The sequence below is a fragment of the Diceros bicornis genome, chromosome 1, assembly GCF_020826845.1.
Source record: "Diceros bicornis minor isolate mBicDic1 chromosome 1, mDicBic1.mat.cur, whole genome shotgun sequence".
Taxonomy (NCBI): domain Eukaryota; kingdom Metazoa; phylum Chordata; class Mammalia; order Perissodactyla; family Rhinocerotidae; genus Diceros; species Diceros bicornis.
The window spans coordinates 9,768,196-9,785,344 of record NC_080740.1 but is presented as its reverse complement, the minus strand read 5'-3'; the positions used below and the strand labels follow the sequence as shown (position 1 = coordinate 9,785,344).

The window sequence follows — 17,149 nt, the reverse complement described above, 5'->3', positions numbered from 1 at the left end:
TTTTTTCTTAGTAAGCCTGGCTAAGGGTTTGTCGATTTTGTTTATCTTCTCGAAGAACCAACTCTTTGTTTCATTAATCCTTTCTACTGTTTTTTTGGTCTCAATTTCATTTATTTCTGCTCTTATTTTTATTATTTCTCTCCTTCTGCTGGCTTTGGGCTTTGTTTGTTCTTCTTTTTTTAGTTCTGTTAGGTGTAATTTAAGGTTGCCTATTAGGGCTTTTTCTTGTTTGTTAAGGTGGGCTTGTATCGCTATGAGTTTCCCTCTCAGGACTGCTTTTGCTGCATCCCATATGGTTTGATATGGCATGTTATCATTTTCGTTTGTTTCCAGATAGTTTTTGATTTCTCCTTTAATTTCATCAATGATCCATTGGTTGTTCAGTAGCATGTTGTTTAATCTCCACATTTTTGTCACTTTCCCAGTTTTTTTTTCATGGTTCATTTCCAGTTTCATAGCCTTATGGTCTGAAAAGATGCTTGTTATGATTGCAATCTTCTTGAATTTATTGAGGCTTGCTTTGTTTCCCAACATATGGTGTATCCTAGAGAATGTTCCATGCGCACTTGAGAAGAATGTGTAGTCAGCTGCTTTTGGATGGAGTGCTCTGTATATGTCTACTAGGTCCATCTCGTCCAGTTTTTCATTTAAGTCTACTATTTCTTTATTAACTTTTTGTCTGGATGATCTATCCATTGCTGTAAGTGGGGTGTTAAGATCCCCTACTATTATTGTGTTGTTGTTGATTTCTCCTTTTAGGTTTGTTAATAGTTGCTTTATGTACATTGGTGCTCCTATGTTGGGTGCATATATATTTATAAGTGATATATCTTCTTGATGTAGTGTCCCTTTTATCATTATATATTTCCCTTATTTGTCTTTCTTAACCTGTTTTATCTTGAAGTCTACTTTGTCTGATACGAGTATGGCAACACCTGCTTTCTTTTGTTTGCCATTAGCTTGGAGTATTGTCTTCCATCTTTTCACTCTGAGCCTGTGCTTGTCTTTAGTGCTAAGATGTGTTTCCTGAAGGCAGCATATTGTTGGGTCTTGCTTTTTAATCCATCCTGCCACTCTGTATCTTTTGATTGGAGAGTTCAATCCATTTACATTTAGGGTAATTATTGATATATGAGGGCTTAATGTTGCTGTTTTGTCACTTATTTTCTGGTTCTTTTGCATTTCCTTTGTTTCTTGTCCCATTTGTTTTGGACTGCCAATTCAGTTTGGTTGTTCTGTCTTATGACTCTTCTAGTTTTCTCTTTGTTTATCATATGTGGTTTTGCTTTGATTATTTGTTTAGTGGTTACCTTGAGGTTTCAGCAAAAAATCTTGTATATGAAATAGTCCATTATCTGATGGCCTCCTATTTCCTTATACTAAGTCAATTCAGTCACTTTCCTCTTCCCCTTTTAAGTTGTTCTTGTTATACCTTATTCTATCTTGTGTTGTGGCTGTGTGTTTACAGTGATGAGGTTAAATTTATTGTTGGTGAGTTTCTTCCTTTGATCTTTGAATTTAGTATTTAAGTGGTTGCTAACCTATTCCGGTAAAGATCTACTATTTTTCTGAGTTTGTCTACCTACTTTTCTCCTTCCTCCAAGCTTTGTGTTCCCTTTCTCTTCTTTTTTTCAGGCCTGAGGGCCTTCTTGAGTATTTCTTGTAGTGGGGCTCTCGTGGCCATGAACTCCCTTAGCTTTTGTTTATCTGGGAGAGTTACTATTTCTCCATCATATTTGAAGGATATTTTTGCTGGATAGAGTATTCTTGGCTGAAAGTTTTTGTCTTTCAGTATTTTGAATATATCATTCCAGTCTCTTCTAGCCTGTAAAGTTTCTGTTGAGAAATCCGCTGAGAGCCTGATGGGAGTTCCTTTGTACGTTATTTTTTGTTTTTGTCTAGCTGCCCTTAATATTGTTTCTTTGTCGTTGACCCTGGCTAGCCTTACCACTAGGTGTCGTGGTGAAGGCCTTTGTCTGTTAATATATATAGGTGTCCTGTTGGCTTCGCTTACTGGTATTTCCTGCTCCTTCCCCAGATTTGGGAAATTCTCAGCTATTATTTCCTTGAATAGGCTCTCTGTTCCTCTTTCCCTCTCCTCTCCCTCAGGAATACCTATAATTCTTATGTTACATTTTCTAATAGAGTCAGATATTTCTCGGAGTCTTTCTTCATTTCTTTTTAGTCTTAGTTCTCTCTCCTCTTCCATCTGGAGTATATCTGTATTCCTATCCTCTAAAGTACTAATTCTTTCCTCCATATTGTCAGCTCTGTTCTTTAAAGATTCCAGATTCTCCTTTATCTCCTCCATTGTGTTCTTCATCTCCATCAGCACTGATTGGTTTTTCTTTATGATTTCAATCTCTTTTGTGAAGAAACTCCTAATCTCATTGAATTGTTTGTCTGTGTTGTCTCGTATTTCGTTGAGTGTTTCTATGATAGCTATTTTGAAATCTCTGTCATTTAGATTATGGATTTCTGTGTCTTCGGGGTTGATTTCTGGGTGCTTGTCATTTTGTTTCTGGTCTGGTGATTTCATATATTTTTGCATTGTGGTTCCTGTGTTGGTTTTGTTTTTCCTCATCCTGGAAATCTCTGGTTGCAATTTCCACCTGCCGCCACTGTCTGGTGGTAAAGGGCTGTGTAGTCTAAGGCCCCTGCGCTCTGCCCTGGTTTTTCTGCTGCCATCTGCAGTTTTGTTTTTTTTTCCCCGCTGCCATCCACGGGTCCAGTCGTTTGATCAGGTCTGCCGCGGATCACTTGGTCTGGTCTGTCGCGGATCACTTGGTCTGGTCTGCTGCGGATCGCTAGGTCTGGTCTGGTCGGTTGAGCTGCAGAGTCCAGTTTCCAGGGAGGGGGGAGCTCTCTCTTTTGCCCTCTGGGTCCCTGACGTTGGAGGCTTCTCGTTTGCATCCGCTCTCTGGGGTGCTCAGATGTTGATGGTAGCCCTGTGGCTCCTGTGAGTCCTCTGTGCCGGAGTTTCCCACTGGCTGAGAGAGTCTGAAGAACCACGGTTTCCCCACCGAGGGCCGCCCCTCTCCCCTCTCTGGGAGCCGCACTGACCGGGATCACTGATCTGATGGGGGAGGGAGAGGAGTTCTCCTTACCTCTCCCCACTTCCTCTGGGGGCCCAGCACGTTCCGCTCGCAGATGTGCGGCAGTGTGGATCCCTCCGCTCTAGCTTTTCACTGTCTGGGATTCCGTTGTTGGTCTGTGACTTGCTTTTGTTGTATCTTGTCGGGGGAAGAGTTCATGGGAAAGCTCACTCCGCCATGATGCTGACGTCAGTCAAGAACATAGATATTTTATTAAGTATGTAAGGAAGTTATGAAAATTAATTATTGGTGAGACCACAAAAAAAATGTTCAATAAATTCCTAAATACAGAAATTGTATAGTATATCTTACCTGGACACAATTGGGAAAGCTGGAAATTAAAATCAAAAATAAAACCTCCAACCATTTGTAAATTGAAGTATATCTTTGGTTACATCTACAAGTCTTGATATTGGTGTTCTTATTTTTTTCTAAATCATCTAATCAGTGTAATTTTGGTTTCCAATTATATCCAATAACTGTTTGGGAAATCAAAATTATACTGATTAGATGATTCAGGAAAAAAAGCATGATCATCAAGGTCAAACCTTGAGATGCAATCAAAGGTAAATTCAGAGCCAAATTTATAATTTTATATTATTTGTATTTAAAGAAAGAAAAGAAATTAGTTACTAATTTAATTAAGAAGTTTGAAAATAAGCAATAAAACCTGAAAAAAAGAAAAAACAGAATACACTATGATAATTTTTTTAAAAAGAAGAAATAAACATATTAATAAAATGGAAAAAAAATTAGTAAACTAGTAGAACAATTCCTGGCAAAGATAATGATGAGAACACTAATTCAATTTAGGAGAAAGAAAACAAGTCATCATCAGTCTTAGAACCAACACTTCAGTAAGGCATCCAGGGTAGGTGGGCAGCCTCTGTTCCACCAAGTCATCCAGAGACTGAAACTAGTGGGGGCTCTGCCTTTGTACCAGGCATTGTTTTTGTAGGCATGACAGAAATTAGGTCTCTAATTAAAAGTAAGTAGGAGGCATTCCAGCCTCTGAAGAGCAAGGCGTGGAAGTGGTGCACACCTCTTCTGCTCACATTCCATTAGTAAGAACTTAATTCTTGGTGAAGACAAGGGAGACTGAGAAATGTAATGTAGCTGGTCTGCCATGTGCCTGGCTACAGTTCTGTTATGTGGAAGAAGGAAAAACAGATGTTGTGGTCTACTAGCAGTCTCTCTCACACCTACTACACAGGACCTTTATAAAATACGTGAAGTAGTGTATATAGGGATAAAACTAAAAATATCAATGAAATGAAGTGTTCTGTGGAAAAATGTAAATGAACAGAATTGAAACAAATAGAAGTAGAAAATATAAAAAGAATAATCACCACCATTATTTCCAAAATTGCCTTTGTATTCAGTTTTACTGCTGCATATTTTCTAACTTTCAAAAAGCAGGCAAACACTATACTATATAAACTTCTTCAGAGCTTTATAAAAGATAGTTTGCCATCCAGTTCATTTTGAAAGGGTGGAATAATCCTGATGCTCCAGTTCGAAAAATATAATATAGCAAGGAACATTCTAAACCTATCTGATTTAGAATACAGATGTAAAGATCCTAAATAAAATATTAGCAAATAGAATTCATTAGCCTATTCAAAGGATTACCCATGATGATCAAGCATGGCTTATCTCAGAAATATAATGATGGTTCAAGTTTAAGAAAACTATCAATATATGATTATTTGTATCATGCTTCCCAAAAGAAAAACCAAATAATCCCAATCAAATATGAAAAGACAAAAGTATCTTTTTTTATTCCTGATTTCTTTGAAAATTGTTTTTAGAATATTAGGCACAGAAAGATTTCTTAATGTGATAAAGAATATGTCTTCAACCAACAGCCAAAATATTTTAACTGTGCTTTGCGTTAAAATTTTGAAGATATCTACTACCACGATTTTAAATGTTTCTCAAAAAAATACCTGCATATGACTTAAAAATTGTACAGATGGCTTAATAATAAAAATCAGTAATTCCCTGCCCAGTCTCTTCCTACTCACCCTTCCCGTTAGTCCTCCTTCCTATTTCTAATAATTGTATTGCTATGTTAATTCCTCTATTATTACCTTCACAATTTTACATATACTAAAATATTTTTCCTATTCCACCAAATATGGACTTTATGTCTTGATTCCCCATCTATAATTAGGCAACTGGTTCTCTAACACTCTTAGTAAATAAAACTGTTAGTTATTTAATATATAGAATCTTGATAAATGCTAACTAATTATGTTTAGTAATCAATTGCATCCTAATTTTATTTTCAAGCAAATTTTTATTGTGTGCCTGTTGCTTTGCAACCTTCATACAGATGTATATACAACTTTTTTTTTCCACCAGAGGCCACTAGTGATAATAACTAAGGTCAAAATAAGAACTCTTTCAGCTTTCATTTCAGATTTTTATTTAAGAAGAGAAAATATAAAATAACAGTATACTTCTCTGTTCTTTAAATTTAGAAATAGGGAATTAGAGAATAAAGATATTTTTAAAATTCAATTATATAATAGCATTTAAGAGAAAAGGAAAAATGGGAAATGATACTAGATATATGTACAAGGGAAAAATAAATAACACAAAAAAAGGAGGGGGCACAGATTGACTTATGCCTTTTTAGAGGAAGGAATGATATAAGCACAGAAAGTCCAAGAGAGGAAAATGACCACACAGACTTAAACAAAGACAAATATATAGCAACATGAATAAAGATTTCTTGGTGACTCTTTAAAGTTTATTTTAGTATATAATTGGGAAAGCAAATAGTTGTTCCATAATTTAGTTCATTTGAAAACACCAAATTTAACATATTGGATTTATAAAAAGTAGGTAAAATTATATTAGTGATTTGGGAAAATATAAAAGAAATAAAAAGTAAAGTTGTCACTATCAAAAATCCTTGAAATTTAAGTCTCATAACAAAGTAAATGATTTAAAAGCAGTCCGAAAATACGCATCTGAAAGTATATATTAAAAGCATACAAATTAATCCAGTAAAGAAACAAAACACTTTTAATGATAATTAATATTTTTACATTTGCCCTGAAGTCTTATGTATTCAGTTTAGTTAGAAGAAATATTTTAAAGCCATATTATTTGTATGTTTTTCTTTTTTATTAGAGAGATAAAAAGTCAACCCTAAATAATCGTGAATGTATTACATAATAAAGGATTTTCCATGGTATTCTAATGGGAATTCACACAAACTCAGTGAAACTAATGCTGTGTAGTAGTTCTTAATATAATATAATCAAACTCTTTGCTCTCCTTTTGTGATTTAGTCACAAACTCCCAGAATAATACACACTTTATGAGTTAAAGCAAACAACACCTTTCTGTGGGTCCTCCAGTCGTGAGGTAAATTTGTCTCATGAGTTGGAAGTAGAGTTGAGACAAGTCTCAGAAATCCCAGCAATGAAACTCAAGAAATTTGGTACTTCTTTCTTCTACATAAAGCTGTAATCCCCAAAACTTGATTCTTATTTAGCTTACTGTTTCAAAGCATGTATTATTTATATTGCTACTGTATATAAATTAGCAAGTTAGTTTGAGATGTATATTCTTTTACAGTGCAACACTTAGAGTACCATTTAGTATACCTCTTTAGTGTTTATTATCTACAGACTAGTATTTGTTAATGATCAATATGGTATCAACATGGTATCCCAAATGGTACTCTTAAACTTGAGTCCACACAGTAAGATAAAGGAGGCAATTATCCCTTGTCAATATATCCCAGAAGAATGGATGGATAATTTAGCTCAAAAATGTGGTCCACAAGGTGAAGTTTGGGCTGAAGTGCTCTGGATTAGTGCTTTGTACTTGGTAAACAGACTGAATAAGTACTAATATTCTGTTCACTTTGTGTCCTTTGGCTTAGGCTAGAAATTACTATCACACCAGAAAACTAAATTATCATGCTCTAAACTGTCAGTCATCTAGCCATGAAACTCTTTATTTTCAAGACACTTCTATTGTTATGCCCAAAGTATGATTATTAAGAAATAAAAATTTCCACAAAATTCTTGTGCCACTGTGAGGGAACAGGTGCAAACTGTAAGAATTTGGTACATCTTGAAACCTAGGAAGGCAATCTCGGCACCAGAGTAAAAGGCATATTTAAATCAGTCACCATAACCTGATCCATCAGTTTGTTTGATTCATTCATTCATTCCTGACTATCCTATTTAAAATTATAATCCCCACTCCCTTTACTGGGAACTCTCCATTCCCTGCTCTTTTTTTTTTTTTTTTTTTAATCCATAGCACTTATCATTGTCTTTCTTCCCTCACTAGAATGTTAACTTCAAAAAGGCAAGGATTTTTTTTTTCCTATTGTGTTAACTGCTATATTGCAGAGCTTAAAAAAGTCTTTGGCAATATATATTTTAATTGAATTTATTAAATAATTTTGAAGTCATAAAATAAAAATTTGGAAGGCATTTTAGAGATTTACCTTGCTTAAATCTTTATCTGAATCATTTGTTTCACTTTCAAATAATAGCTGGAAAAAAACATAGGAAATATATATAATGAAGAACTTTGAAGAAAAAAAACTAGCACATACCCTTAAAGAATGTAGTAGTCCCCCAAAAAAGAAAAAAATAAAGGAACCAATGATGACTGGGCATCTTTACTTGTTGAATTTTAGTTTAGATGCAAACGAATATTTTTTTCATTTGGGTAGGCAAAAGCTTCTTTTAGATACTTTTTAAGCAATTGGAATTGAGGGAGAAATAGCATCTTTGAAGTACACTAAGAAGTTGTAGTAATTCACTGAATTCTGTTTTGTTTTTGTAAACCTGCTCAATGTACTAGTATACATTTCTATAAAAGTATAGGTGAATGTGGCTTATAAACTTATCCCTTTTTTACACAAGTCTTTTTTATTGCAAAACAAGTTTCTATTCTGCAATTAATTAGAATAGTGACATCCTGTGTCTAGTTCTTAGTACTAAAAACAACTTTCTCATGACAGTAATTGACTGTCAAAGGATGTAAATCAAATCTTTCTTCCTAGATCTGGCTGGAATCATATATATTTAAACTAAAAAAGGAAAAATGTTTCGTGCTAAGTTTTTCTCTTACTCTAACATTGTGTATTAAAATTTTATGCAAGTTTAGTTAAAATGAAAAAAGGCAATTTGCCTTTCACTTTTTAAAAACATGAATGTTAATATAGAGAGCAAAAATAGAAGAATAACTGGCAAATGGTAGGTATTCAATTTATGTACACTGAATGAAATTACATGTTTTTGCTTAAAGTAGAATAATAGATTAATATTTCATCTTAATATATAAGAAATATTATTTCTCCTTTTATACTCATATGCTTTATCAGAAATTTAGAGTTTTGGCATTCGTGGGTAAACAACATTTTAGATAACCACATTTAAATCTAGGTTTCCTCAGGAAATACTAAAATCATTGGTCCCCTTTATTAATAACTGCCAGTACTATAGAATAAACATGTTTTAGTATTTTTGTCAATTTATATACTGGGAAATGTATGCTACAAATATGCTGAGATAGTACATCTTCTAATGGAATATTAATGCATGAATGAATATACTGATATACAGGTGAGGATAGTGCAACAAACACACTAGATCCAGGACTTATTTTGAGTTCTTTTCCTAGCAGAACTGTTGGATTCATACCAATCTGTCTTCCACATATTTCTGGTCCCTTCTTGACTGTTCTTAGTATTTGTAATATGTCTAACCAGGTTGAGGGATGAAATCCATGGTTGTAGAACAGTTGTCTGTATTACTGTTCTATGTAAGAATTAAATCTAAAACCTTGATTTGATTACAGAGTCTAACCCAAAGTTTTTCATAGTTCTATTTCATGAGACACTAGGATTCCATGAAATAATTTTCTAGTGAAGTAGACTTTGAATTTTTCATAATCTGTTTATATGAGACTAATCTCTCCAAATCTAATTCCTTTCTCTTATTCAGTCTCCTAATTACTTTTTCATCCTCACCAACCTATTTTTGCTATCAATTATATTTTGGCTACCAATTATAGCGTATCAGAAAGTGAATAATGTGAATGTTGCCACCTATAGGCAGAAAATTAATTACATTTGTTTGTAACACACAGAAAAGCATAATCTAAAAAAAGGAAGTTCTTTTTTTCTAACTCCTACAACCACCGTTTTCAAACTTATTATCTAGATTTTTACCTATTTGTTATTGATGCTTCCATTTCAGTTGCCTGTGCTTTAAAATAAAGCATTTACTTAAACTTTTATCATTTTGTCTTTTATTACTTGCTTTTATAATACCATTTAAGTATACCATCTTACTAAAATTCTGTGACTTCAAAGAGTTTAAAGAGACCTGTTTAAACCAAATAACTTTGTTATATACCAAGCTAACTATGGTATCTTAGTTTACCTCTGGAGTGGGGGAAATTACCACTATTTGTTCCTGGGAATGAAAAGCTTCCCCTCCTACAATCTATTATCATTAGTCGTTGGTTTTGTGCCTTCTCTATAATGATATAGGTTTGTTTCTCCTTTATTCTTTGCAGAGTGCTGCAGCAGCTCCCAGTCCAGTGCTAGGAAACATTCCCCCAGGAGATGGCATGCCAGTAGGTCCTGTACCACCAGGGTTCTTTCAGGTACTCAGAGAAACTCCGACTAGGAATGCAAAGGCATAGGAACTCCTGTTTGATTTTAATTTTATTTAAAGATGTGAAGGAGAATGAGGCTATTTTAATTCTTAAGGTAAACTTAATGCTGTGCAGCCAACTCTTGATTATGCAGAGACTGATTATCTAGTGTTTAGATCAGCCCTTCCTTCCTACATTTTATTTGTTGTCAAATCTTTATTCATTTATTTATTTTGCCATTTCATTGTTCACATAAGAAAAAAAGGGAGTAGAAATGCAAATTAGCCTATTAAGTTAACTGTGGTCAAGATTTGGGGGGAGAAGATGCTAAAGATGAGGTTCTGGAATGCTATATGGATTTTAACCATCCAAGCTATCCATACCTCCACAGACTACAGATAATCAAGATTTGGCTGTACTTTCAAAATATGGCTAAATCATAACCTATTCATTTATCAAGATTATAGGCTATATCAAAATATTTTTAGAATCATCTTTGTGGCTAAGTGAAGATTTTTATTGATATTATTACATAGCATTTTAAAATAAGATTTTAAAATACATATGTTAGTATTTTAAAATTTCAGCAAGACCATTTAGTTTAGCAATGATGATAATGATTTTAGAATTACACTAATCACTTTTCAATTTTATGGCACCCACATCTTAAATTGACAGTTTTCTAACCCAAACCAACATAGATTCTGAAGTTTATTTTTCTTTTTACTACATAGTTTAGTTTATAACACACTTTGAGAAAATTAGGAAGAATTTAGGAGTTAAAAACTAGAGTTGGAAGGCATTACAGGCATTAATGTAATATGCTATATTGTTAATGAATTACGCTAGGTACTTATAAACTAATTTGTCACTTTAGTGTTTTGTGTTTTCAACGTCCTTGATAATCATCTGTTGGTTAATCCATACCATTATTACAGAGTAGATCAATGTACTTATAAATGTGGAAACGGAGAAATAAAATTATAGGTAATTTTTGAAAGTACAGCAATTGAATAAAAAGGCTTAATTAGAACCTAGTACCAACTCTGAAATGTAAAGTTGTTTAGGACGTGGTTGTTTGTCTGGCTACTCTATATTAATATCCAAGTGGTCTAAAATATTCAAAAGTCTTTTAGGGCTCACATCTGTCTTAAGGGCTCTTTCTTATAATCTAGGAACATATTATAACTCTTGATTATTCATTAAACAATCACCATTTAAGATAATAATAATAAAAACGAACACTTAGTAACTACTTACTATATGCCATGCTTTGTTTTAAATACCTTACATATATAAACTCTTAATTTTCACAATAATCCTAGATGTGAAGTATGTATTATCATCATTCTCATTGTACAGATGGAAAAACCGAGGCTTAACAGATAAGTGATTTGCACAAAGTCAGAAGGTTCAGGACTGGGATTCAAATCAAGGCTTTCTGGACTTCTGCCATTGAATGGACCTTTTAAAGTTCATAGTTGACCATTATTCATAAAATATTTCTAGCTCATTTTATTTTTTTTCCTCATGCTCTTATTTCTTTTGCCAAGGATAGGTTGGAGTTAGTGAGTAAATCAGAAGAGTTTATCTACTTCTTAGAGTTAGTAGAAGCTCTCTAACTGGCACTTGTAAAAAGAAGGAGTAGATTGGGAAGGAAACCAAATCCTTTCTTTCTAGGATTAAACAAAGATGTGTGAACCCATACATTATCATCTCCACATTTTGTAGAATGAGCCGTTCTCCCCTTACCTGTCTTCTGCCTGGGTCTTGATAAAAGTAGTTGAACAGAGTTAACTTTGTTTCAGTTATTCCAATGTGATAAATATTTCAGTACTACTGGATGCCAGTAGTATGGTAAGCATCTAAAAATGAGATTGTATAATATGTACCTTCCTGAAGGTCATTGTCTAGCCAGTGGGACATTATTAAAAATAAATAACTGTAATATAGCAAGATATGTGCTGTAACAGAGTAGAGTGTAAAGTTCTGTGATGACCTGGAAGAGAGAGCCATTAAGTCTGTCTGAGTTGGAGCTAAAAGCAGTTTGGAAAAAGTTTTCCAGGAAAACAAGCAGAGGAATGATATTTCAGAAAGTGGGAACAGTACAAGCAAAAGTGTGGAGGCATCAGAATGAACTGTGCAGAGGTCTTCAGAGTAATACATAGAGAAAGTAGAGGCAGGTTAGGCAGGAGTTCCTGGAAATGAGGTTGGAAAGATATGCCCTAGCATATTGAGAAAGGCCTTATACGCAAGGTAGGAACTTGAGTCTTCATTCAGTGGCGTGTAGGAGATGTCAGAGATCTTTAAGGACAGTGACCTGAATTCAAACTATAGAATGGATCAGGCTTTGTTAGGTACCTATGATACAATTGTATACAAAATCCCTGCCCTCAAAAAACGTACATTGTGGTGAATGAGAGAGAGAAAAGGCAATTAGAGTCTAGAAAGAAAATGGCTATATTAAATGAGTAGACTGTACTCTTAGAACAAATCAGAAGACCACCAAACCCAATCTGGGGAGGGGCATCATCGGGGAAATATTGTCAAAATAGTAAATAAAATCAAAATTGGCATGTAGAGATAAGTTAAGAAAAATTAGACAAAGGAGGCGGGAGGGCAGGGGGAGAACATTCCAGGAAGAGGAAAAAATAATTTACTAAGCCCCAGAGGGGCAAGGAGAGAGACCAAATATTTCAAAAAAACCAGAGCTTAATTAGCTAAAGGCAGAGTAGCTGGGGATGAGGCTTGAGAGGAACCTTGAGGAGCCTTGTAGGTTAGTTAAGAGTTTGAACTTGATCTTAAGGGGAGTAATAGGCTATTGAAGGATTTTAAGCAGGAGAGAGGCATGTTCATATTTGCATTTTTAGAAAAATCACTCCAGTTACAGGTATAACCAGGATTGCAGAGAGAGAAGTCTGAAGGTAGGGAGACAGGAGGCTGTGACAGTAATCCAGGTGAGAGTTAACGATGGCCTGAGCTAAGATAGTGGCAGTGAGTATGGAGAGAGATGAACAGCTTTGAGAGACGAATAAATGTGAGGAGTATGAGTAAAAGAATTCGAGAATAATATCCTGGTTTCTGGCTCTCACCGGGGCAGATGGAAGTATCATTTTCTGAGATAGGGACCACAAAATGAGGAGTAGGTTTGAGGTGGGACAGGTAAAGCCTAAAACAGTAATCTAGGCTAGAGATAAAACCTCCAACATCCCATCATATTAAGGGCACTTGAATCCACAGGGGTAAATTAATTGTCCAGGGAGAAAGTTCAGAATGAGAGGGTATACGACAGAGCTCCAGAAAGCACTGACACTTAAAAGATGAACAAAGGCAACAGACCTAGAGACTGGATGCAGGGGTATTGATGCAGGGGCATCAGTTGGTTGGCTATTAATAGTAGCCCAAGGAAGAGACTCTCTGAACCTATTGAAGAGCAGTGGCAGAGGATTAGAAACGAAGAAACAGTTCATAGTTATGTTTAATAGGACTTAGTTGATTAACCAAAGTAGGGAGAGAAGAGAAGGAGTTGGAGGAATCAAGGATGATTCTGAGGTTCCTACTTCGAGCCTCTAATAATGTTAATATCTTTATCTGAGTAAGGAAAGATTTATTTTTGGTGACCCTGTGTACAGCAGAGCAGGTCTTTTCTCACCTTTCGATGGCCAATGTTTTCGGAAGTGGGTGGCCAAATCCTTCTTCCTAGTCTGTCTTAGTCTGGAAGCTCTGCTGAAACCTGCCCACCACGGGTGACCCTGCTGGTATTTGAAATAGCATGGCATAGCTTTCAGCATCACAGCAATACGCAGCTGCCACCCAACAGATGGGTGCTGCGGTTCCCTGACCGGAAACGAACCTGGGGTGCAGTGGTGAGAGCACTGATCATAACCATGAGACCTCCAGGGCTGGCTGAAGAAAGAGAAAAGGTAGAAAAAGTTTTAGATATATTTGAGTTTGATATGCAACTCATTCCTCTTTATCCAGGGTGACCATTCCAGCTAATCCCAAATACTCTTTCCCCCTATTTAGCAGGCTTAAATATGCCTAGGGCAGTCTCCCTAGAAATGCCTTTCTGAAATATGAAAAACTCAAACTATCAAACTTTTTTAAAAGAAATAAATGTTGTTATCTTTTGGTACATGTAATGATGGAATCACACTACTCAAGTATTTTCTAAATGTCAGTGTTAGTATCCTACAGTGATTGGGCTGTACGTCAGCATGATTCTGGGCAGAATGCCTATTGGTAATGAAGAATAGCTGCCTTCTGTGAGGAGAAATAGCAGCAGACAATCATAATTCCAGTCCAAGCACGAGTTTTTAATTCAGTTCCAAAGAGATGCTGACCTCAAAGAATTATCCAAATCTGGAGAAGCTCTGATGCGACATCAATATCTGATGGGATATTCATAAACTCTGATGCCCAAGATCAGGCACAGTCTTGATTATTAGCTCAGTACAAGGCAAGGGAGATTGGAAGCAACTGTAAAAAAACTGGTTATGGTTCCTTCAAGTGGGCATGTCCGGAAAGCTGACTGGGATAGAGACTCAGGCTCTCCCAAAACGCAGAGACTCAGACGTCAGAGAGTTCCTGGTTCGAAAGAGACTTAGGAGAGTGCTGAACAATTTTTCCAGCCTCTCAGTTTGGTGGCAGCTACTAAATTCTAGACAGCAGTTACCTCCCATTGCCTTTGACCTTTAGGTGGAGTATGGGAACAGTTTTGAATCCCCATTCTTAGTGAGGAAATGCAAAGCTGATTTGGAATGGGACTAGACCAGGAAAGGATTGAGCCTATTACAATTTAATGAATAAATGAAAACAAAGAAGAAAAATTTGTAATTAGTACATAAAGCACTGGCTTAGGTATTGCTGAGCTCTACTCACTATTGATCATACCATAAAAAGTACATTGAAACAGTTCCCCTAAATAGACAAACATACTCTTTTTATCCCTGTGTACATTGCAGAACAAGCCCCCTCTTTCCATTGTGACATCAGTATAGGCTTAAATACATTACCAAGTGGACTTAGTACCAACTCTAAATTTGTGAATTCATGACAACTGCATTTGAATAATAGTAATTAACTTAAACTCTAAAATAAATAAACTCATAAATAAAAATTATGATTAATACCCCATGTATTTAATAAGTCCCTCCTGGAAGACAGTCTTTAGATTATTGTCTTTCTGTTTGTGACAGATAGTAACATTGTTCATACTTAAACTTTGATGTTTTTATTGAAATGGAAGAGCTTCTGTTGTTGAGTAGGAGATCAATTAAGTAAAATCAGTAGGAATAGTTGGACATGCAAAAGGAGGTATCAGGTTAGTAAAATAAAACCATTTAAAGTAAGATACATATATTTATTTACTTGAAATCTTTTATCAAAGGAGTAATTTGTATATAAAACCCTATGAGTTCTCAGAGTGATCTGCCATGGAACCGGTGAATGGCTTGAGCAGCTTTCTTAGCTTGGGAAGTCCTGCTGCTGAGGTCAGAGGGAAGACAGGAGAAGTGGTCAGTTGGGCCGTTTTAGTGGAAGAAAACACCGTGTTGTGGTTGGTGTGAGTGCACACAGTAGGCACTCAGAACTGAGTCTGTACTCTGACTCTCCTGTCCCTTTGCTGGAGTCTTATTCAAAAGTCTCATCATACGCTAAGAAATTTGAATTATTTATTAAAAGCATCAGTCTGCTACTTACTTATTCTCATAGCATTCTTACCAAAAGACAGGCAAAGTTTGGTTCTTGCAATTTTATTGAATAGACAGCAGTATTCCTTGAACCAATTAGATTTTCTTCTCACTTATGTGTAATAATCAAATTAGTTTAGGAAGATGCGTGAAAGTTCTCATTCTTTCATGTTTTTAAAAAAACTAAGACTATTAACTCTCTTACCTTATGAAGTTCTGTAATTTTATAGACTTGAGCTAGTAACAAGAAAGCTTCTCTTGTGAATTTACTATAACTTATACTACATTAAAGAAATGGACATTTCTTTTTTCAACCAAAACAAATTTGAGGGAGCTGAAAATACTTTTTTTTTCTCCTTTCTGCTCCTTACTACAAGAAAACTTTTAAGAAGAAAACTATCTTGTTTTTTATCACTTTCAACATATCCATATCTTTTATATAAAAACACAATATAGTCTTTTGTAGGTGCTAATGTAGATATCTTGGAGTGTGTAACTAATGTGGGATAAACTTGTAAATATCTACTTTGCACTCAGTAACTTTTTGTTCATTTTTACATTGTATTATGTTTTGTTTTGATTTTTATCTTGATACATTTCCTGTATTCTAGTCACTGGATCTTTGCTTAACTGAAACTGTTGAAAACTAATAATATATTGATGTGGGAGTTGTAAATTTAAGGCTTTGCCATGGATAAGATTATAAATACTTGTTGCAGATAAAGTATACCAAGTAATTTAGTTTCAGACCAAGGTGGTCATCCATATTTTAAAATCTGAATTGATCAAAGCCCTGATGTGCTAGACATATGTTGCAGCAGGTTTTAAGTCACATTGTGTTTGCAGGCGTGATGTTAGCGATGGGTAAAGCTGGTTTGCCATCTAGTGGTGGTTCGCAGAGGTCTCTACTTGTTCAGGGTATATTTTCCAAAGGTTCTATTTTTAGCAAGACTGCACCATAGCAAGCTGACCTAATGCTTTGACATAGTAATAACGCAATGAGAAGAACAAGAAATAGAAAGAAATCTTCCCTTTTCTCCATGGTGGTGTTCTTGACTAAAAAAGCTCAATATAAATGATGTTCATAAAGCAACGAAGACAAAAACAAAGCTCAAGATAATACAATATTCTTGATATTTTAAAAGAAAGAATCAAAATGAAACAAAAATGAGAAAAATAATTAACACTTGAAACTGAAAAGGAAAAACAAGAATAAATGTTTTTATATGCCCTGGTTAGATGTTTCTGGAGGTAGATATTTAACTTATTTCTGGAAATAAGTCCTACATTTTGAAGATACCTTCATAACTAAGTATACTCATCTGCTATGCTGTTCCTCTTCAGACATTCAGAATACAACCATTTTATTAGCAGTAGCACTTGTTCTACCATATAAGTCACACATAGAGTTAAATAGTCTACATGTTCTCAGTTCCTTCTTTTATTATTCTTCGTATTGTCTTCACTCCCAATGGTTTGCCTCTTCTCTTATTCTTCCTGACCATGGCTGTTTCAGAAATTAGTCTTAGGAAATATTCTAAACCAGGAGAAGCTCCCTTACCCTCTCCCCAGAAGTTGTAGATATCATCTTTGATCTTAGATAACGAACCAAAACATTAGTTAGTATATTTTCTCTTCGTTTGAATAGGTAGGGTATTGAAAATCTCAAGTAGAATTGACTTACTGAACTATAACATCTAACATTATCAATATATATAG

General features: G+C 35.0%; 1 protein-coding gene across 3 annotated transcripts in view; it reads left to right on the top strand.

The window, feature by feature from the left end:
- Nucleotides 1-17,149, top strand: part of SSBP2 (single stranded DNA binding protein 2) — a 297,333-nt gene that overhangs the window by 200,683 nt on the left and 79,501 nt on the right. For 2 of the 3 annotated variants that reach the window (XM_058524560.1, XM_058524385.1), the window contains exon 5: nucleotides 9,660-9,749. The exons of the other annotated variant lie outside the window; for it this stretch is intronic. In XM_058524560.1, coding sequence (XP_058380543.1) covers nucleotides 9,660-9,749 — 90 coding nt within the window. The remainder of the gene's footprint in view (nucleotides 1-9,659; nucleotides 9,750-17,149) is intronic. 3 annotated transcript variants of the gene reach the window in all.